We start from the raw sequence: 21630 nt of genomic DNA, 5'->3' as shown, positions 1-21630 counted from the left end.
CAAATTGGCTTCATTTTGACAAATGCCATGCCCTCTTTGGCTATCATGTAGGCTATATCAAACTTCCTTAAAATCTTTTTCTCAGCTGATTCATCCATACTATATAGACTTCTAGCAATGGGAGCATATTCTCTGATGTCAGTACTGTGTTCTTTCCTTAGTAAAATCATAGCTCGTCCATGCATGTCACTTTTAGCGTGATCTTTGAAGCTTGAGGTGCGCAAATTGGTCGTTCCGTCGATGTAAGCAGCACTAAAGTTCCTTGATGAGGATATCTTGTCCTTAAATCTTGTACAGACAGAACATCTTAGCCTACTAACATGATAGCGATCCATTTCTTCATACTTGAGCCAAGTTGATGTATTAAGCGTCTTATCGTAGTCCAGAATCCACTTTTGAACGGTAGATACGGTTACAGCTCTCTTCTTTGAAGGTATGTCGATGCTACTATCAGAAGTACAGCTGGATGGGTCACAAGAAGAAGAAGAGGAGCAAGCGCTTGAAGAAGAACGTTTCGACATTTTGTTATAATAATAATAATTTATAATAATTAATTAGCGACCACGTGTTAGGACATATTTACCGACCATATAAAATTTGATGGGATAACACATAATATTGACCGGAAATTGTCCGATGACCGACTGTAATTAAGAGCACTGCATAGATGTAGCAACAGTTGGGATTAACATACATGTAAAATCCACACTTGTAAAACCCCTCCTGCATGCACACTAGACAAATTAATGAAGACAATCAAGAAGCTATTGCTATATGCATGCATATCAAACAATAAAGTAGAAGCTGGTTCAAACACATTATTACTTAATGTATGACAATTAAGTAAACAGTAGCATCATAGAAATACTGGAAATATACTGTATAGCTTTCGAGGGTAAAGGATTTTGTGATTTTCACAAAATTGTGGGCCTTGCAACACAGTACATGCATCATGCAGGCCTGTGTATAGCCAGTCTGGGTTACAAAGTATGGGCTACAAAAGGGGGTTACAAGTACGTTGTAAGCCTGTATGCACATAAAATATTAGAAACCATCTAAAATACAGGCAAACAAAAACGCTAGTTCAAATTTACATGTAAAAGGAGGTGAGATGCCATCCTAATCACCCTCCCTGTGATACTTACATGTACTATTGGTATAGATTGGGTCTGGTAAAAGTGATGGAATGCTTCTCTCTTCCTCTTTTAGTCTGATATAAAGTATTCTCTCAAATGGCCTGAAAGGATTGAGAAACAGATCATAGGCATCACATGAACAAGACATGCATGTACCATCTAACTAGCAGTGAATTGTCCTTTTTTTCCAGAGGTGAGCTAGCATTGAACATGTAACTTCTATTTCCTTCTCTTAACACAAAATTAAACTTTGTATCTGCAAAAAAGGAGCTGTTGTCATAGCAACAGTTGTCATCATTACCATGTCTATCACCAACGTCAAATAGTACCTATTTTTTATACTAATTTTGACTATCAATTTATACATGCATTTATACTTTGGTGTATAGCAGCTTTCCTTTGAAAATATGAAATATTTCTAATTAAAAGTGTAAACTTACAATCTTGCAATAAAGCAATAATCTATTAAATAGCATAATGTGCCTTTTTTTCTGTTTGAATGGCTAAAATAAAAAATGAATGAATAAATAAAAAATACATACCGTATAGCACTTTAATTTGGCGGAGTTTTATTTCGGCAATTGGCGATTTGCAAGCAGAATCGCCAATATTAAAACTACCAATCATTGATGCGCATGCTCAGTAATGCACATGTAGACAAAAATCGCCAAATTAAAAAATAATCGCCAATCACAATTTTACAGCAAAATTGCCGAAATAAAGCGCCGCCAAAATAAAGTGCTATACGATAGATACACATGTAAATGTAATTACAAATAAACTCACATTAATTCTTTTCTCCTTCATGATACATTAAAGTACCCTATATTTTGGTGGGTGATTTAAGCTAATTATTACGTAAACATACATGTATGTACAACGTACCACATGGCAGTAAAAATTGGTAGATTGGTGATAAATCTGTAATAATTGGTGATTGGAAGATTAGTGACAAAATAATCATCAAAAAATTGCCTTATTCTGAGCATGCTCAATTGCAAATTTGCCAGTATAAAAACCACTACAACATTGCAATTATAGAATAGCCAAAATCTTTTGCTATACAGTAGCAACCAGGACTATGTACCTTTAACAAGCTCTGTCGCTGAGTATGAGTGCCAGCTCTCTAAAAGAAAAGCAGAAGATAAAAAGAGGAAGAACGATAATATACAGGTATATTGTGTATATGTATGACAAGCTTACCTCCCATCTTTCAATCATACTATACTCTTGATCATACATGTACATGTACTGTACATGTAGCTTGCATATCAATTAACTTGATAATGCATTCATATTTTCATTTTTCTATTAAAAAATAACTTGATTACATGTTGTATTACAATACATGTACATACATGTACACAATCTCAACAATACACGTACATGACACGCACTACAAGTACACAACCAAGTAAAATGTATAGTTGTTGCACTCTCTTTCTTATCTTGTCAATTTCTCTATTCTATTAACACACCATTTTGTTGTCAGCTGGAGTCTAGATTCCTGGTCAATTGAAGACACATACATGTACTGCATAGAGCCTGTTAGGAAAGGGGAAAACAATGAGAGAGAAAAACAAAAAGAAGTAAAACTTCAAATTATATGGTATACTAACAGATTCAAAGGCAAGGTGAGGGTGAATATTATTTTCTATTACTGTACTGACAACACTAAAAGCCCACCACCCAACAATACATGTACATGTTCATTGTATTGTACATGTGTACCTCTTACAGTAGTAGTGCAAGGCATAGGTTAGTACAAGAGTTTCTGGATTCAAAAAGTGGCTCACATTCATGATTCACCAAAAAGTAATGATATAGTCACTAATAGCAACTTCATGATTGCAACAGCATCTGCTGTCATGCATTGTCTTATCTAATAATTACACAATCATGAAATGTAAGAAAGACGAATCTTACCCTTTAATATATGGGACACAAAATAAAATAGATCTAATATAATCTGATTAAAAAACTTGACTTTTACTAATAAAAACTATCCTTTATCATCATAATTTTGACATATTTTATAGTAATTTTCCTTTACCAAAAATACATGCACATACATGTACATACGCATGTACATGTACATGTTAGAAGTACATGTACATGTATGTATACATAAATTCATATGTACATTCATACATAACTATAGTGAATGTAAAACAATGAGGGGTTCCACTTTCTGGCCACACCTCCTAGTCATGCCCTCAAATGTATACATACATACATGCATACAGAAATTCTCATAAGTAAGGGGTTCACCTAAGTTAATATTATTTCCACTACCACCTACATGTACACAGTGTACATGTACATGTATGTATCATACATACATGTGTACATATATACATACATTTTTATTAACATTAGACATGAAAGTCAAGTTTTTCCTCTACTACACAGCTTCAATTTAAATTGTACATTCTCTGTAAATAAAATAATAATCTCAATGCAGGATATATTCAGGCTTTTACTCGACTAGTGAAATTATTACTCATTATTCCATACTCAATTGTACCCAGAATTAAAGATTAAAACTACATGCAGATCAGTTTGTTTACACTTGTCTTCTATCAAAATCAAAGTTAGATTTGGTCAATCTACTTCCACGTGATTTGAAGTGGATAGATTCTAATCAAACTTGGGTCTAATACATGCTTCAGTATTTCAAATGCAAACACAAAATAGTATTTAAATGTACAGTATATAAAAATACAAATACATGTACTTTGTATTTGGCTCAAAGTCTGATTCATGTATTTTCATATCTCTGGCAAATTAATGCAGTTTATTTACTAGCTGTACTACAATCAAAGTGAACTTTATCTTACATGTAGGTTATGAATCATGATTCTGGATCCTAAGTGGGCAAGTGCAAAAAGAACTTCACTAAAACGGCATTGTACAAGTACTTAAAAGCACTAAATAGTACACATACATTGTACATGTAGAAGCATCATACATAATTAAAATAGGCTATAGTGATGAAAAGAAACTTCACTTTGTACACTGCATGCACATTAAAATTATTGCATGCCACACACCTTTGGTATCTCATTTACTTTTTCAATCAGTCCCCCTTATCAGTAACAGTACTCCTCTCTTAGCCAAGTATTTCTTCCAGTTTCCATTTTGGTCTTTCATTAGTGCAGTGAATATACCTAATTCCTTTGAGTCTTCACCAGCACTGCTTACCTCATTAAGAAAACTAGAGAGAGAAAGAGAGATGTTTAAAGTATGTGTTTCCTCAGAAAGTTTTTTGCTTTTAAAATGTGCATAAATCTAGGCATACTAATTAGAATCAGCTAAAGCTTTAGACATACATGTGCCATGGTGTAACATGATTATAAGGACATAATATAAATTGGGGGAGGGGTGATTAATTATGGTTGCCTCCAAAATTAAAGTCTAATTTGCAATACTGCATTACCTGCTCAGTAAATTCAGTGTCTGTCTCCTCCTCACTCCTCTACAGTAACAGACCATACGCCATGGTCCTCACCAAAAAGCTACTTCAATTAAATAACATTAACCTCAACCAATTAGTATGATTTAATAAACTTATGGGCAATGGAGGACCTGCTGAGAGAGAGAGAGGGGGGGCATGTTATTGTCATAAAATATCACACAATTTTACTCTTGGCTCTGATCATCTTACATATATTTGCATATTTTTAAGCCAGTTTATTCTCCTTAGCAGCTAATAAAAAGTAGATACAATAAATAAATTAATAAATAAATTACATTCTATCAGTACTGTTTCCTTTCATTTCTCAAAAGAAAAGTTTCGATTGTTCTTAAGCCACGAACTAACATTAGTATGTATGGCAACACCACCTTGTAGACTCTGAATGAACAAAAATGAGGAGAGAATGATAAAAAATTAAACTATTAATATACTCCATTATCCCTATTTATCTAGGACAGTAATAGAGTGGAGTATCTTAAGGCAAGGCTCGGGCAAGGCATAGTCACAGCAGCCATGACTGATAACAGTGTGACCTGGACTTTTAAAACAACCTAACAAGAGGAAAAGAGGTAAATAAATAATAATGAATAATAAAACAGCAATAACACTTCCATAAATAAAAATAATAATTAATGACAATAATAATACTAATGTATTATTAAATTAATTGTTCTAAAATCTATTTTATTTTGTTTAATAAAAAAAATAATAATCAGTACCAGTTTTGAGTCTTTCCTCCCACTAACTGTCCTCCATAGCAACAGAAGCTGTCAACAACCTCATCTCAGATCTAATGGCAGACGCCTAAAAACAAAATAATAAAACCAACAATGAACAAGAACCTGTATGTACATATGTACACAGTTTACTGCTTACATTTTCAGGTGGGGCTCAATGGAGGTGTGACTCATAACATGTGCATGCAAAGTGGGTGTGTACCTTGACCCTACACATATACATATGTCACTGTCAGGCTGTCAGCCCACTCAGCTCAGTAGCCAGTAGATTTCTTTCTAGTGTTTGTTTTCGGTGTAGTCTCTGTGTAGGTAATGGCAAAGTGCGGAGACAAGAAAGTAAGGACTTTATGAGTGTAAATACATTGTTTATACACCTCTCTTTATCATTGTGGTTTATGGTTAATAGCTGGCTTTCTACTGAGCTTCACTGGATATTTAAGTTTGCAAGAGAAGAAAGATAAGAAAGGACGTAAGTAGATATTGACCGTTATTATTATAAATTAGGAGATATTTTTATTATACTGGGACATTGCATGTATGCACATATACAACTAATATTCATATTTTATTTATTTATTACATTCTTATTATCACTTAATTAATTAATTAAAATAATTTTCTTAAACTCTCTGCTAAGGTCTTCATTCCACTAAGAAAGGACAACAGAAATACTGGTATGTACATGTACTGTATGACATGGAGAAAACAATTTTTAACCTTAGCTACCCTTTAGATTTTGGTTCAACGAAAAAGAATGCAAACTCAATTATTACAAGAACAATGAGAGCTACATACAATACGTACACATGTCCCTTGGGTGGGTTTATTAATAATTATTAATAGTTATTAATATTATAGTGAGATAAGTATGGATGATACAAAAGTGAGCCCTGCAGCTGCTTATGAACATGAATCAAATGAGGACACATCAAATACTTTTATAATATTGTAAGTATTAAAATTAATAATAATAATTTATTATCAAATTATTAATTGTACGTGTGTCTTTAGAACTCATTCTGGTCAAATTTTTGCTTTGACTGCTGAGTCAGCTGAAATCTGTCATGACTGGATTAGAAATCTACAAGTAAAAATTATATTCATAATAATTGATATAATTTAACTTGTACTTGCAGGCAAAGCGTACAGAATGGATTAAGAAATACAGTAACATGAGGAAGACTTTACCAAGAATATTGAGTTGTTAATGTTGCCTAGGTAACTATTGCCATGGTTACATGTATAGATATCTCCAAGACATTACGACAAAGTTAGTGGACTAGTAGGAGGAGATAGAAGCTTTGGAAACAGCTTAGGTATAAGTGGAGAAACTAATGCATGTACATGTAAATCTACAAAACTAATTATTAGTTATTGTAGGCATGGATTTGTTAAGGACAACTGGGAATGGCTCGGTTAGTGTCAGAAAAATATTCATTGATCAGTTGGAGGGAAAACTGTCGCCTTGTAATGAGTGAGAACAGTTGCTTATTGTTTTCATTTGTTTATTTACTTGTTTATTGTTGTTGTTGGTAGATATCAGGATCCTTTTGAAAGTGATAGGCCATTACAAAGGACAGAGACAGTCTCTTCCTATACTTCTATAGTACTAATTGATATCAAACAGTAACTGATGGGACTAGGGAGGGACAAGGAGAGAGGGAGGAGGAGGAATCAGTTGGAAAAAGGCATTGATGAGTTTAATGTTAATGTATAATTAAGCCCTGTTTTACAGTTTATGTAATTCTGATGATTCTGGTGAGAGTGGTAAAGATAGAATTGATCACAGTAGCATTATTACAGCATGACAGAATGATATTAGAAGTAATTTTAAGATAATGTTAAAATTCAATTATAATGAGTGTATTGTACAGTTGAAGGCAGAGTTGAACAAAACAAGATCAGAGCGGGATCAATTCAAAAAGCAAGCGATGCAACTGCAGGAGAAGTTATTCAAAAAAGACGAGAATTAGATTAAGAACCTTGAAGATGAAGTGGAAAAACTTAAAGAAACCATTCACAAAATGTAAGAGAAGAGAGAGGCACTATTTAATCCTCTCTCCCTTTCTTTCTATAGTAATTCTCCTAATTTTGATTATGCTCTTGAAAATGGGAACCTAAGAGTGGTCATTGAATCACTTCAAAAGAGTCTGAAATCATTAGATGGAGAAGTGGAGCTACACAAATTGAAACTGAAAGAAAGGAACAGCGAACCAGATCTACAGAAAGAGTAAGAGAGAGAGGGAGTGAGGGGTGGAGAGGGTGTGTAATGATACAAGCAAATGTATGAGATATACAGTGAATTGCAAGTTGGTTGTCACAGAGTTTAAAATTTTATATTTGACCTATTAAATCCCAGTGCTCACATGGACACATTAATGTTGCTCAGATACAAATGCATTTTTCTATTTTTAATTTTACAAATTTGGAGCCAAAAAGCGACCAGTTACTTGGCATTCAAAACATGAACAAATTTGATTCAAAATCAATTAGAGTCAAATCCTTTACCAATAAAGTTCTATGCCCTAAAATCACATCAAAGACAGCACTCATGTTGTTGACATGCATTAATTATGTAATAGCAATACACATGTAGATGTTTGTGTGTTCACAAGTACATGTACATTTATTTACATGTTTGCTGTGTACATGTATGTATGCACACAAAATTTTTATTTTATTTCAACTTTTTTATACATTGTATTTTGTCACCAATATAAAATTTATTATTATAATTTTTAGTCGAATGTGCAATATGCAAAAAGAGTTGATGTCATTCAAGGCTATACTATGTCCCAACTGAGAATGGACCGGAAGTGGAAGCAGCTGGATTGGAATTTGAAAAATGTAGCTACGTCACTAATGACGAATTATAATGATATTCATAGAGACATGGCCGATATTTTGGCTATCTTGTTTCACTCTTAAACCAGTCTTGTTCTTCCTGATAAGCAGTACAATAGCTGCTGGAGCCTACTAGTCTTCATAAAGGCCATCATTATCAGAAGATCTTGCTCTATTAGCATTTAAAAGAAGAATTATCAGTTTGGGTGCTCGACCACATGTGCTTATATAAACTATGACATCATAAAACGTCATTGCGGTTAGCTTTGGTATGCCATTGGGTTTATAGGGAGAACCCGGTTCTCAGGGTTCCCAAGGGCTGAGAGACCCAAAACCTGAGATCCTGAAGCGGCATTGGGCGACTAAGAACCTGTGAAAGTCTCATCCTTATCCCACATTCCTATAAAAAGTTATTCCAGTTTTTCTTGGTCCAAACTCAGTTGGGACATAGTATAAGTATGTGACACTACTGAGCTCATCTTTAAAAATACATGTACAAATGCCAAGTAATTTATCTCCTTATTAATTTATTTATTTATTTACAATTTTAGCTCCAGCTGGTTTAACAAGCATAGACAATGTGGATCCTTTTGAGGAAAAAGTAATGAGGCATTGTACTTAATAACTATTAATAATTATTATAGTTGAAGGATGAAGTGATTAACCTGATATCTGAGGAGGATACTTCCAGTGATTCCTTTTTGGCTGCGATAAAGACTGGAGCTAATTTTGAGGATCAGTTTGGAGACATACATGACTGGAAAGAAGACAGCAACATCTACCGTTTCTTATGCAGACAACTGTACCTTCACTATACAGCAGCAGTATGTCACATGACAATCACATGATGTCCTACACACATGTTTGCATGCATGCATCTCATTATCCTACATGCATGTACATGTACATGCATGCATTTAATATTATAGTTAGGTACATGATCATCATTTGATTGTCTGTTACCATAGGAGCAGGATATGTTGTCCATTGTGTGGCATCATTATGTTAATGGTTTAAAGAAAGGATCTGATCAATATCAAGAGTTACCAACTGATAGGACAAAGAAGAGAGAGTTTTGTAATTATCTAAGGAAAGGGATCCCTCTGGAATCTAGATCACAAATTTGGAGCAGGTAACCTTTAGTACTAATATTTTGCTTATCCTATTTCTCTCCCTCCCTAGCTCCCTCCTACTTTGTATCTCAGTATTATCAATCATCATATTGGCAAATGCTGAGACGTTAAGAACTCTGCCAGTAAAAGCAGAAGCTATTATCAGTCGTGTTTAGAGAGCCTATCTGCTTTTAATAAAGAAATTAGTCTTGATATACATGTACACAGGCCCTACCCAACAACAGACACTTTAAGATCAATGGAACTGGAGTAAGTATGCATGTAATGTACATGTACATGTACATGTACAAATGTACACATAGAAAATGTTTTTGTGTGTATATGTACATGTACATTGTACATGTATGTGTAATTGTGTATGTGTATGTGTGGATTTATTATAAATAATGTTTATATCTACATGTATGTGTACATGTAAATGCATTTGTGATGATGGTGTGTGGTTGTTATAGTAGTACCTATTGTGAGTGTATTACTAATGAACTTTTAGTGTTTGTGATGTTCTCTCTCTTCTCTCTAGGCTGATAAGCTACAAAGAGTATTGACAGCTTTTTCCAATCATAATAAGAACATTGGATACTGCTCGGTAGCTCTGATACACAATGATGCTTTTATATGCTATGTAAAAAGCATACTAGTTGGGGCCATTTTTAAAAATATGCCAAAATCTGACAAATACCCTGTACTATAGCCTATCCTTTTTACACCCCAAATTTTTATTACATTTTTCTGCTTCACATTGATGTCCTTATGCAATGTAGAAAGTTTGAGCTCATACCAAGTTAATTTTTTTAGTTGCAGCCATTTGTGAAAAAGCTAGACAATATTTAGCTCTAATTGTGAACCGCAATAGGACAGCTGTTCTATATTTTGACAATTACATATGTAATATGTCTCTCCATTTCCTCTTTCTTTTTCTAGCTCTCTCATATCTCAAGGGTATGAATATGCTTGCTGCTATTGGTTTGTTATTCTTAGATGAAGAGACAACTTTTTGGTGAGAATGAGTCATTGTTTTTATAAGTAATCATTATTGTTAGTATTCTTGTCTCAGGTATTTGGCGACAGTTATTGAGAAGTTAATGCCTTCCAGATATTTTTCTGAAGAACGGCCAGCTGCACAAGCAGACCAAGCACGTGTACATGTACATGTACATCGAAATAAAATGGTGTTCATTTGACCAAATCAATTTGGTAATCAATTAATCCGCAAATTTTTGGCCAAAATTCATAAAAATTTTGTGTCTTTTTTCAGATTTGGAGAAAAATGGTGACTCAAAATTTGAAGAAATTTTATTGAAATTTTATCCTTTATTGAATGAGCACCTTATCTCTAATGATGTTGGTGTCACTTTTGTCACTTTTAACTGGTTCCTAACACTATTTATTGATGTACTACCCACTGAAGTGAATGAATAAATAAATAATAAAAATTTTATTCTATTAATTTCTCCTCCCCCCCCTCTCTCTCTCTCTCTCCCAGTCTATGTTAAGGGACATTGATGTTTTCCTGTTTGAAGGTCGTAAGGTTTTGTTTAGGATCTCGCTGTCAATTCTTAAGTTGTACAAGAGGACGATACTGAGTATGTTTGATCCAATCACTATTTTACAATTCATCATGAAAGTGGCCAAACACATTTTTAATGTTGAGGAACTTTTTAAAGTGAGAGAGAGATAGGAGAGATACATGTGATGCATATACATGTACATGTACGTACACATGTACTAGCTTTGCAATTTTGAAAAAGTGTGGTTACAATAAAGCTATGCATTGCCTGTACATACTGTAAATCATAACACACAAAAGAAGCTTTGTTTCAATTTTTGACCATCTTTTCACGTGCTTTTAGATTGCTTTTAATGATTTTGAGCCATTCCCAAGGAGAAACACCATTAATAGCAAGTGTCAGTCATTTGCCGCTCAGTTCTATAATGAGTATCAGGAGAGACTGGGACAACAGAGAAATTCTTTAGCTCCTTCTAATAAACCCAACCCACCAGCACTAAGGAAAACACACCTTTCAAGATGAAAAAACCAGAGCAATTTTAATGGGAGTGTGCCTGCATTGTCAATGAGAGTAAGTGTCATATGGTTATCGTTTTTATGGTATACAGTAAATTCATGGTTATTGTTTTTAGGAGAGGTGTGGCTTTGCTGCAGTGAGAGGCAGATTAGAAAAGTTTGTATTGTTACCAGTAAAGAGGAGAATGGATTTAATACAAATTCACCTTCTTTAAATGTATGTGAGTATAATCAGTTGATTTGTGTTGATTTCTTATTGAGATGTCTGTTAACACTGATATTACATGTGATTTGTGTGTATACTAAATATTATTATTATTAATATTACTATTATTATTATTATTGTTATTATTAAAGGTTGGCTCATAGATATTGTGCATTAGTGCAATACCAAATGATATTAATGATTGGAACTCTGGACTCTTCTATACATGCTGTGTCAGCAATAACAAAGTAAGAGATAAGAACAAATGAATGCTCTAGGAAATGATGTATAGTGCATGTAGCCTATATATAATAAACACTTGGTTCAAGAAAGTTGCTTTGTTATGCAGAGGTGTCCTTTATGTGGAGGTTATTTATGCATTAAGGAATGTAATTGGTACACTAGGAACGGTCTATGTTAAATGTAGGTGTATGCTATAGAGAGTGTCCATTACACAAATAAATTAATAAATAATAAATATTACTTGTATTAAATTATATATCACTTTTAATTTAGGAAAGAGTTGTGGTCAAAGAAGATGAGCGATTCAGTTTTAGATTTTGTTGGTTACGACCGATCACTACTCTGTGCCCTAGCTAACGGTTATATTGCAGTACTAGCAACTGCTGGAGTCACACCTCCTGAGCTAGATCCACTCTTATACCATATTGGAAATACAGCTATAGAAGCTATTATATACAGTACACACCATTTGAGCATATCTGGTGTGCTTGTGGCAAAGCAATCACTATGATATCATCAGAGTAAGAAAGATAATTGTTAATAGTTGTAATTGAGAAAATATTAGTTGTCAAAATTGTTTTAATAAAATTTAAGGATAATTTTTAAAGCTGTTTTGAAGAAATAGTACAGCACGAGGGCTTTAGTACAGATAATTTTTCAGATTTTGGCAAATTTCTTAAAATGGCCATAACAAAAATTAAGTCAAAATCAGCTTAACTTTCTATACAGTAGCATAAGGACGTTAATATGTATCAGAAAATGTAATAAAAATTATAGGTAATTTTTTAGCTATTTTTGGAAAAAACCATGGGCTATAGCCTTTAGTATTTTTCAGGTTTCTCCATGTATTTTTAAAACTTTTCCCAACTCGTAAATATTTTTCCCACAGAACCCATGAACTGATCAAACCTGTTGTGATGCCTGACAATGCTGGTAAAGTGTATCACATGGAGTTGGGACCTCACAGGATATGGGTCACCTTCAATTCGTGAGCCACACCCACAGTCACACTAAACCACACCCTCTTTATAAAGGTCAACTATCATCTGTTTATATGACACTCAGCACATGATTGAACTATTGCAAGTTGACTATCCACAATTATTACAAACAGAGTTACCGGTAAGCCCATTAAATGGGTGTGCCTTGTAATTTATTGAATGGGAGTGGTCATTTGAGTTAATTGTATTAATTGATTTTAGGTGTCTGAGGAGCTTATCGTATAATAGTGGCTACACTGATTGACGATTTATTGGGGATAGGAATTTGAAATGCGTGCATTCACATACATGTATATATTTTCAGTTAATCCCATTGTCACTTGTCCAAAGGATAGTACCGTACAAATTGCTCGTCAATTACACATAGCGGACTCCTTTCAAGTAGAAAAGGGCCTTTAAGAGAGTCCAGTATCAGTAAAGGTCTGGTATCAATGACCACACCCAACTGGTATCGCATCATAAAAAGAACTTTGGTAAAACCTTTAGACGTCAAATAAGGAGAGATGCTGAGATCAAGGACAGAGAGGGAATATATGAGTTATACCACTTGAGTAGCAGTAGGGTACTACCTGACAGTAAGGATTGTTCAGGCGTGAATATACTCAAGCCAATAAAGTACATCATGTTATGAGATACATGCATGTGCATGATTTTATATATACATGTAGGTTTGAGGGCCAGTTGTTTGTCATTAGTTGTCTTAATGATCATAGTGTGGTTGAGAAAGCTGTTCAGTTGTGGCAATGTTCTTCATCTCTCCCACCTAATCGCATAAGAATAAAACAACAATATGAGTACAGTTAGATCAATTACAAAATGTATAGCTAGTGTGTGCATTTTTATCTGAATACACTACATTATGGCTCACTACTAAAAGCAAAGACATATCTTTTGAACTCAGGTTATATAAAGACAGTCTATAGCATATATTTTTTGTCAGTACACAATATTTCCTTTTGAAAGAAATAGATATTATTTTTATGACTTTTTGTTAAAAAAGATCATTAATTTTTACCATGGTCTTATTTTGTCAAAAAGTGGTTTCTTATATTTTCTGTTACATTTACAGCAACTTGTTCCAATAGTTCAGTAGTCCAGAGGAAGGTGACTCAATATTAGTAGTATTTCCTCCAGCTATCATTTCGGCAGCAATACATCATAACTGATCCAACGTCACCTCCTGTGAAGCTAAACCTACAATAAAATTAATTCACCTATCAATATCATTTAAACAACCTGTCTCTTTATACCGTATATACATAGTGAATACTTTAGTTGAAGCATTAAATAATGTTTGTAATTGTAACAGAGTCCCTAGCTTTTAGCTAGTTTCTTTACATCAATTGAAGATGAGACTGGTATAGTTTTATAGGCAATAATTTACTCCATATTTTTTATCTGAGGTTGACACTGGGAGTCCACAGCGGAACCACATACCTGTATCCATTATGCATGTACCATCAATTGACTAAGTTAACTAAGTTTGTCCCTCTTCTTGCCCACACCTCTCTCCCCCTCAAAAATCAATAGTTTCACAGAACCCCTACCTTCCCCTCAATGCCATAAAAATTAAAGTGTATTTTTTGATAACATTATAGAAAAATTATGTAGACGATTGTTGCTAGTAATTCAATAATGCCGAAATCATAAAGGCCTGTTTGTTTTATTCTTCACTTACTCAACAACACAATGGCTGCTACATTAACCTCCTAATACATCACTAATACAATAATAGAATCATGCAATATACTAACTCCAAAATTACCCACTAAACAATACAGTAATACATGTAAGTACATGTACATGTCATGATACATATAGCATATACAACATGTACATGTATACATGGAGTAGTTGCTGTTATTAAGTGAGTATAAAGTTAATATAACTATAGGTCAGCTCCTCTTAGCTTCTTTTAATATTTGAATTATTTCTCCAACAGAGGTCAGTTTATCTGGCAGAATATTGAGTTGTATAGTCTTCAATACCACCTCTTCTACCAGTTAATATAACCACCAGTTGGTGAAATGCACACTTCATTAGCATCACATGATTACTCTATAAACAATAATTTATTGCACTCTTCAGTCTTCAGACTATAGTCATGCAAGTAGAAGCAGAAAAACTTGAATATAAACTAACTTGAATTGTTCACAAAACTGAGAACCAGCTTAAAATTAAGTCTAAATTTTGATGTTGATTTTTCATACTAGCTTTTTCAATTATTTTGATCTTATGATTAATGCTGATTATTGATGAGCTCAAACATCACTTCCAGTCAAAATGTACAATTTTAAAAAAGTGCAAACCAATGTGTAAATAAGCCTTATAATTCACAAAGTTTGATTGTGATATCACATTCAAAATTTAAATTCTGAAATATTTTTGGGAAACACCATACACTATGCAATAGTATAAATACATCAATGCTACTTTTAAAAATATCTAATAACTAAAAAAATTTCTTATCCTAGTGAATAAAAAGATCAAAAAGACAGCAATAAAAACAATCAATAATACAGCCAAAGTATAAGCATTTTCATGCATACACACAATCACACAATAATCTACCAAGATTAGTTTCATTACAGTAACTTGTGTCTATTGAAACATTGACTGGATAGAGTGTCCTGTTTGATTCATTTTCTTCAAATGAGTCTCAGCAACTTGTTCCAATAGTTCAGTAGTCACAGAGGAAGGTGACTCAACATTAGCAGTATCTCCTCCAGCTATAATTTCAGCAGCAGTACATATAACTGATCCAATGTCACCTCCTGTGAAGCTAAACCTACAATAAAATGCAGCTTTCAATATCTTACACAGTATATAGTGATTAGTTGAAGCATTAAATAATGTTTGTAATAATAAGGGAGCCCATACCTTTCAGCTAGTTTCTTTACATCAATTGAAGATGAGACTGGTAGTTTTTTAGGCAATAATTTACTCCATATTTTTTCTCTCAGGTTGACACTGGGAGTCCACAGTGGAACCACATACATGTACCTGTATCAATTATACATGTACCATCAATAGACTAAGTTAACTAATGTACATTGTACCTCATTTTTGGAATCCGGGATAGATCAAGAAGTCCAATCTCATACCTTGTGGTAAGGATAGTCATACCTACACGTACATGTAAATGTACATGTACATGTAAATGTACAGTTTAATTAATACATTGTAATTTATCATAAAACATTACCTGTGTACTGCTCAATTTGATAAGCTAATGAATATGTCTCACATCCTATCACACCACTTAATTGAACACCTGAATGAGAAAGGTTATTCAAAAATTAATTATGAAAAAATCCCAAAAACTGTTATTAAATTTTATACTATTATCATCATTTGAATTTTATTATCATCATTATTATTATTATTACATACATTGTACATGCATATGCCCATCACATCATTAACACTCACTTGACACTGATCCCAGTATAAACTCTGCCCCATCTAACACAACTATAGCATTAGCCCTAGCAGCATCCCTGAAAAAGGTAGCCACACCACGCCCAGCACGAGGATTTGAAGACACGGTATGTGACAACAACTCAGTACAAGTAGCTTCCTATGATTCAAACAATAAAAATTCATACATGTACATCATCTTAATTACCTTTATTGGCTGACCTAACTCATATGCAATTGCATGTGCAATGGAGGATTTACCCACTCCAGCTGTTCCAGATAAAAGGCAAATGATTCCCGTGGGAGTTGCTACATTATGTCCTGAGGAATTATTGAATCCCCACTGAGTACTAATAAACTTGTGAGTCTTTCCTGATATGAAATGATAATAAAATTGGACAATAAGATAAGGGTATGTATGTACATGTACATGTACTTGTATAAGCTATAAAGATACAGTACCTGAATTAAGAATGGATTCAATTGTATTTAGTGTTGATGGTTCAAGTATTAGTTCACTTAGACCATATGTTGGAATGACACGTCTCTCAAAATCAACCATCTCCAATAATCCTCTGAGAAAGAAAATGATGGAGGGAAAAAGGAAGGAAAGAAACATCAAAAGAAAAAGAGTGAGCAAGGAAGAAAGAAGATAGAAACTAAATACAATTAATAATAAAGTTTCACTTTAATTGCAATTTAGCTCCTTTATGTAAATCGTCTGTGGAGAGGGTCAGTTTGCTAGAGGTTCCATTAGTTTTCTTAGTAGCAACAGATATGGCACTAAGTACAGCATTCTTAATTAAACCTCCAGTCAATTCATAATCTTGTGCCAGACTATCCCAATCAATGTCTTCACCAATCAATTGGCCTAGAGTACAATACATGCATCGATCATTAATATTTCAGAGTGGGAAATTTCTGTATTAAATTCTTCATACATGTGCATGCAAGGGTTTCCCACAAGCTGTGCTAAGTTAGCTGAACAGCACACTTCATAAGCTGACAGACACTGCACTATAGTGTATGGCTTTTGAAGTACAGTAACTTTAAAAAATGCATAATAAATTTATTTTAGACTGGAATCAGCTCAAACTAGAAACACAAAATCAAAACCGACATGTACATGTATGTGCATAAGATTTTTGGCCACTTTTCCTCATTACTTACTATGCACATGTGATTTCCAGATCTCTTTCCTAAGTGTGAAGTCTGGTACAGTGAAAGGAAGTGCTAGTTGTATCCTCCTGTGCATAGCTTCATCAAGATCCTGATGTCTGTTGGTAGCAAGAAATATAATACCTTCATACTGCTCTATCTACAAATGTACATACAAAGGGAGTTTAGATATGAGGTGAATAAATGGGTTATAAATAATGCTATTTAAATCACATTATGCAACAATAAAATGCACTGTAGATGTATTAAAAGTGGCTTTAAATACATGTACTGTACATGTACCTATACATGAAAATTTAGCAGAAAAAGAAAAACTTAGCTTTTTGTTAGTTGATTAAATTGCCAAGTTGCTCAAAAATTGGACCAAAGACCCAACAAGGTAAGAGTCAATTTAAAAAAATTTATGCACATGCAAGTTCTTATGTTGTGTAGAAAATCTGGCAATCAAAATTAGATTTTTATGAATTTTAGAAGTTGCTCAGAAATTGAGCCAACAAGTTAATATTTAACAAAAGGCTATAGCCTTTGATTTTTGGCCAAATTTTGTCCAAAACTGCTAGAAAACAATTCTCTATTATTACATTTTTCTGATATACACTAGAGGTGGGCGATATGATACCAAAGTACTCATGTACCAGGCCTCCAATACCAAGTATTTGATACCAAAACTTGGTATCGAGTAATGTAGTGACCACACCCAACCACATCTTCTTTGATGTCATAATGGTGACTACACCCTTAATTACAAAAATCGCCTCTTAATTCTTTTGATTTGTATTAATAATTAATTATAACTTATTTGCGTATACGCAGTAGCTGACTACTCATTCAGTACTTAATATAATCGATGCTAATACCGTAATTTGCCTTTTTTTCGTTGTGGAAATATTTTCGTATGGTCCTAAAATGACGAAAATATTTCAATCGAAAATTTTTGAGCAACCCGGCAAAATTTGTGACCTAATTCATCAAAGAAAGACTAAGGTACCGCCTGATATGTAGGTATCTTCTTGCAGCTCTAACCTTGCTCTATCCACTGGTGCTTGCTGTACTTCAATCAGTTGCTTCACTACTGAGTTATAAAATAAAACGGTCCACCATGTGACAAAAGTAGCCATTTAATGTTTCCGTTTATTATCCGTAAATTGGTCATTGCGCATCTCCAGTACTATCCGTATACTAGTAATGTCCGGGGGAACAGCCAGGTCAAGAATCTCTTATCTCAAGAATTATAAACACTACTATAGCGGCCTTGTTACCAGTAGGTAAAGGACAAGGTATGTGCAAGAGAAGCTAAATTTTCAGACTGTAAAAATTTTCGTACACTATGAGAAGACGAAAATATTTCCACTTGAATTTTTCTGAAACGAAAAATTTTTGTACGAAAAAAAGGAAAATTACGGTACTCAGACTACTTGGTATCAGTATCGATTTAAAATTTCTGGTATCGCCCACCTCTAATACATACTATCAGATCAAATTCATTTTGGCCACCACTAGAATTCATCATTAATATAATTTTAGGGTTGTAATAACCCATTCAAAAATTGTTGGATAAAAAGAGCATGGCATAGGCATATAACTCACAGCCAGGCTGTAGCTTCATATGCAGTACATGTTATTTGTAAAATCTATCATGGGTTGAAAGATTGTGGCTAACACTCTGTGTACTTATATAAACTGTAATACATAGTTCTTATACATGTACTTGCATGTTATTACATGTATGTTGTGTAGGATATTTAAGCTGATTCCCACCCAATTTTGGCTTTTTTATATACATGTATAATGCTTCAAATTGTAAAGTTGCTTCAAATTGTACATGACTGAGAATGCTACCACTGACAAATATATGTACGTGTACATGTGTACCTCTGTTAGTAGCAGTGCAAGGCATGGGTTAGTACGAGAGTCTCTGGATTCAAAGAGTGGCTCACATTCATCAAAAAAGATGACAGCATTATGTATCTTGGCCTCACGAAACAAGAACTTAAGCAAATCCTTGAGAAAGAAAAGTATTATTATTATGACTAGTACAAGTTCATCTAGTGCATTTATGTATGGAGACAGAATCCATTTCTTATTCCTTTCCAATTTTCTATTCTTACTTTAGTAATTTGTGATTCAGTGAGTAATGATACAGTCACTAATAGCAACTTCTTCTTCAAATGATTTGCAACAGCATTTGCTGTCATTGTCTTACCTAATAATTACACAATCATGTAATGTATGAAAAATACATGTACATAATAATGCTAAAAATATCAAATATACATGATACACATTAATTTTACAAATTTACATGTACATGTACATGGCATACATGTAATTATCTTTTACAATGTCAAACAAACCTGTTCCTGAAGGTCCATAGAACAATAAACATAATCCTTTATTGTAGCCATGTGTGGCTAACTTGAGCTCTTTGCATGTCTATACAATGTACATGTATGTATAAAATAATGAAGATTTTAGCCTAAAACATGCAGAAGTGTATTTGTCTTATGAAACATCACATTTCAATAAAATTCAACTTAAATCATAACTAGTACCTTTTTAAACTTGTCAAATGAGTCAAAAGTGTTGAGTAAAAGGTGTCTTTGGTCTGAAAGCATCGCAACATCAGATAATGTAACTTCAGGAGAATATAGATCCTATAATACAAGTAATACAGATAAGAGTCATATACATGTACATGTACATGCATGCATGTATGTATATGTAGTAGTCATTATACATACACTTCCATCAACTAGTTCATTAATCTCTGTGTCAAGTCCAACAATATAATCAAGGAGTCGTCTATCCAACTGAACTCCAGAGTCAAGGAAATTGCCTCGACTCAAAATAGGAGGATCACAAATTTGTATCAGGCCCTCTCTGTGTAATGAAAATACATACACTGTATAATTGACACGATCCTTATATAAGTTTAAAACCAGTAAGACTCATTTAAAATTATTATAAATAACTACATGTATTTTCTAGAATAATCATGTACATGGTCATGTAGTCTTACTTAACAAGACGTGATGTGCGATAGAAGTACACTCTAGCCTTTATTTGTTCTCCTAATCCTTCACAAAACAGCCCAATCAACATTCCAATATTCACATTGTGTGAAAATACAGAATCCCTATCACCTACAGCAGTAAAAATGAAAAGGAGAAAAAAAAGGGATGAAAATACATGTAATATACATGTAATCGGAGGACAGAAGCTACACATTACATGCACAATGGACCTCTGCCTCTACACAGAATACTTCACCTCTAAAATGGACAAACTAAATGTACATGCTACATGCATTGTCCATCCATTAGAAGGTTTGCTAACTCAGCTATGATACTAATTTGTGCATTAGCTTACGTGAGTCTCTCAAGTTTCTAGATACCATACACCCAGTCAGTGTTAGCAGTGTCTTCTTTTCAAACTCATCGAGGCTTCGCAATATAGCTAGCCTCTCTAAACGAGGTAACCAATCTATTGGAGAATGAGAATAGGAACAATACATTAACAAAAAATAAAAGGCTCAATTCCGGTATATACACATGTATGCGTACATGTACATACACAATGCTGATGTACATGTACATTTACATGTGGCTTGAATAATTGCATATATTATGCATAGCTGTTAGCCTGCTTTTGCCTTTACTAGTAAACATGTACTGTACATGTACAAAATTATCACATTACATGTACATGTACATGAATTATATGTATTTTACCTCCAGATTGTTTAGTGGCTTCCATTCTTCCATTTATCTTAGCAGTAAGACTTCTAGCTTTAGCTTTCATTTCTCTCATGATAGCTTCAGGTCTCCTCTGGTCTGGTCTAGTAAATATAATATCATCACTGTTCTCTGTCTTTCTCGCCTTAACAAGAGTCTCTATCAGCTAGTGGGCAAAAGAGACAGAAAGAGAGAGAGAGAAAGGAAGAAGGAAGATTAGATAAAAAAGACAGTAGAAAAGTAAAGGAGTATGTATAAAGATAGAGGAAAGAGTACAGGGAAAGGAGAACTGTAGGTAACAGATGAACATACACAGTAGATTGATAATTTTAAGATCATATCGGTACAAAGTTACTGTTTGTACAGTAAAATCAATGTAATGTGTACATGTACATGTATTATTGTTGTATTACAAACTTCAAAGTTATCTTCAAGATATTCCAAGTCAGACTCATATGATTGAGAAGTAAGATCAGTTTCACCTAAAACAAAAACCA

At 33.6% G+C, this 21630-nt stretch overlaps 2 protein-coding genes and 4 long non-coding RNA genes across 10 annotated transcripts in view; 3 read left to right on the top strand and 3 right to left on the bottom strand.

Moving 5' to 3' along the window:
• Positions 1–1065: 1065 nt before the first annotated feature.
• Positions 1066–1460, bottom strand: LOC109580822 (uncharacterized). Its single transcript, XR_002184383.1, has 3 exons — positions 1438–1460; positions 1293–1392; positions 1066–1237 (listed from the first exon to the last, which is right to left on the bottom strand). It is a non-coding gene; the product is annotated as an uncharacterized LOC109580822 (long non-coding RNA).
• Positions 1461–1518: 58 nt separating this feature from the next.
• On the bottom strand, positions 1519–4711 carry LOC109580821 (uncharacterized). The gene is made up of 7 exons (XR_002184382.1): positions 4576–4711; positions 4190–4353; positions 2615–2681; positions 2340–2444; positions 2022–2262; positions 1923–1983; positions 1519–1639 (listed from the first exon to the last, which is right to left on the bottom strand). It is a non-coding gene; the product is annotated as an uncharacterized LOC109580821 (long non-coding RNA).
• An 847-nt stretch (positions 4712–5558) lies between these two features.
• Positions 5559–7305, top strand: LOC109580163 (uncharacterized). 3 transcript variants are annotated; one of them, XM_019994333.1, is made up of 12 exons: positions 5559–5687; positions 5758–5820; positions 5989–6025; positions 6085–6168; positions 6210–6299; positions 6363–6438; positions 6488–6547; positions 6598–6667; positions 6732–6825; positions 6888–7039; positions 7087–7175; positions 7226–7305. In XM_019994333.1, exons 4-10 carry the CDS (start codon positions 6158–6160, stop codon positions 6979–6981), a joined length of 495 nt encoding a protein of 164 aa, XP_019849892.1. In that variant the 5' UTR covers positions 5559–5687; positions 5758–5820; positions 5989–6025; positions 6085–6157; the 3' UTR covers positions 6982–7039; positions 7087–7175; positions 7226–7305. The 3 variants fall into 3 exon arrangements, with proteins under 3 accessions (XP_019849892.1, XP_019849894.1, XP_019849893.1); XM_019994335.1 differs by lacking the exons at positions 7087–7175; positions 7226–7305 and having other exon boundaries at positions 6723–6825; positions 6895–7033; XM_019994334.1 differs by lacking the exons at positions 5559–5687; positions 5758–5820; positions 5989–6025; positions 6085–6168 and having other exon boundaries at positions 6200–6299; positions 6723–6825.
• Positions 7306–8648: 1343 nt separating this feature from the next.
• Positions 8649–10652, top strand: LOC105312078 (uncharacterized). Of its 3 annotated transcripts, none has more exons than XR_002184364.1 (9): positions 8649–8701; positions 8747–8796; positions 8840–9019; positions 9164–9327; positions 9401–9577; positions 9849–9914; positions 10250–10325; positions 10383–10522; positions 10584–10652. It is a non-coding gene; the product is annotated as an uncharacterized LOC105312078 (long non-coding RNA). The 3 variants fall into 3 exon arrangements; XR_002184363.1 differs by having other exon boundaries at positions 10369–10522; XR_002184365.1 differs by having other exon boundaries at positions 8655–8701; positions 8753–8796; positions 10369–10522.
• An 821-nt stretch (positions 10653–11473) lies between these two features.
• On the top strand, positions 11474–13749 carry LOC109580800 (uncharacterized). Its single transcript, XR_002184366.1, has 7 exons — positions 11474–11568; positions 11709–11804; positions 12073–12320; positions 12689–12787; positions 12834–12921; positions 13002–13415; positions 13469–13749. It is a non-coding gene; the product is annotated as an uncharacterized LOC109580800 (long non-coding RNA).
• Positions 13750–15182: 1433 nt separating this feature from the next.
• Positions 15183–21630, bottom strand: part of LOC100640789 (uncharacterized) — a 10462-nt gene continuing 4014 nt past the window's right edge. The window contains exons 9-26 of the mRNA XM_019994360.1: positions 21551–21615; positions 21131–21299; positions 20769–20882; positions 20419–20542; positions 20141–20279; positions 19952–20053; positions 19754–19832; positions 19508–19602; positions 19272–19400; positions 17391–17538; positions 16908–17091; positions 16683–16795; positions 16429–16592; positions 16233–16380; positions 16006–16074; positions 15860–15926; positions 15681–15797; positions 15183–15588 (exon numbers count right to left, since the gene is read on the bottom strand). Coding sequence (XP_019849919.1) covers positions 15402–15588; positions 15681–15797; positions 15860–15926; positions 16006–16074; positions 16233–16380; positions 16429–16592; positions 16683–16795; positions 16908–17091; positions 17391–17538; positions 19272–19400; positions 19508–19602; positions 19754–19832; positions 19952–20053; positions 20141–20279; positions 20419–20542; positions 20769–20882; positions 21131–21299; positions 21551–21615 — 2213 coding nt within the window. The 3' untranslated portion in view covers positions 15183–15401. The remainder of the gene's footprint in view (positions 15589–15680; positions 15798–15859; positions 15927–16005; positions 16075–16232; positions 16381–16428; positions 16593–16682; positions 16796–16907; positions 17092–17390; positions 17539–19271; positions 19401–19507; positions 19603–19753; positions 19833–19951; positions 20054–20140; positions 20280–20418; positions 20543–20768; positions 20883–21130; positions 21300–21550; positions 21616–21630) is intronic.

This window comes from Amphimedon queenslandica, unplaced genomic scaffold (assembly GCF_000090795.2).
Source record: "Amphimedon queenslandica unplaced genomic scaffold, v1.1 AMPQUscaffold_13475, whole genome shotgun sequence".
Classification (NCBI taxonomy): domain Eukaryota; kingdom Metazoa; phylum Porifera; class Demospongiae; order Haplosclerida; family Niphatidae; genus Amphimedon; species Amphimedon queenslandica.
The sequence above is the reverse complement of the archived record's forward strand: the minus strand, read 5'-3'. Positions and strand labels throughout refer to the sequence as shown.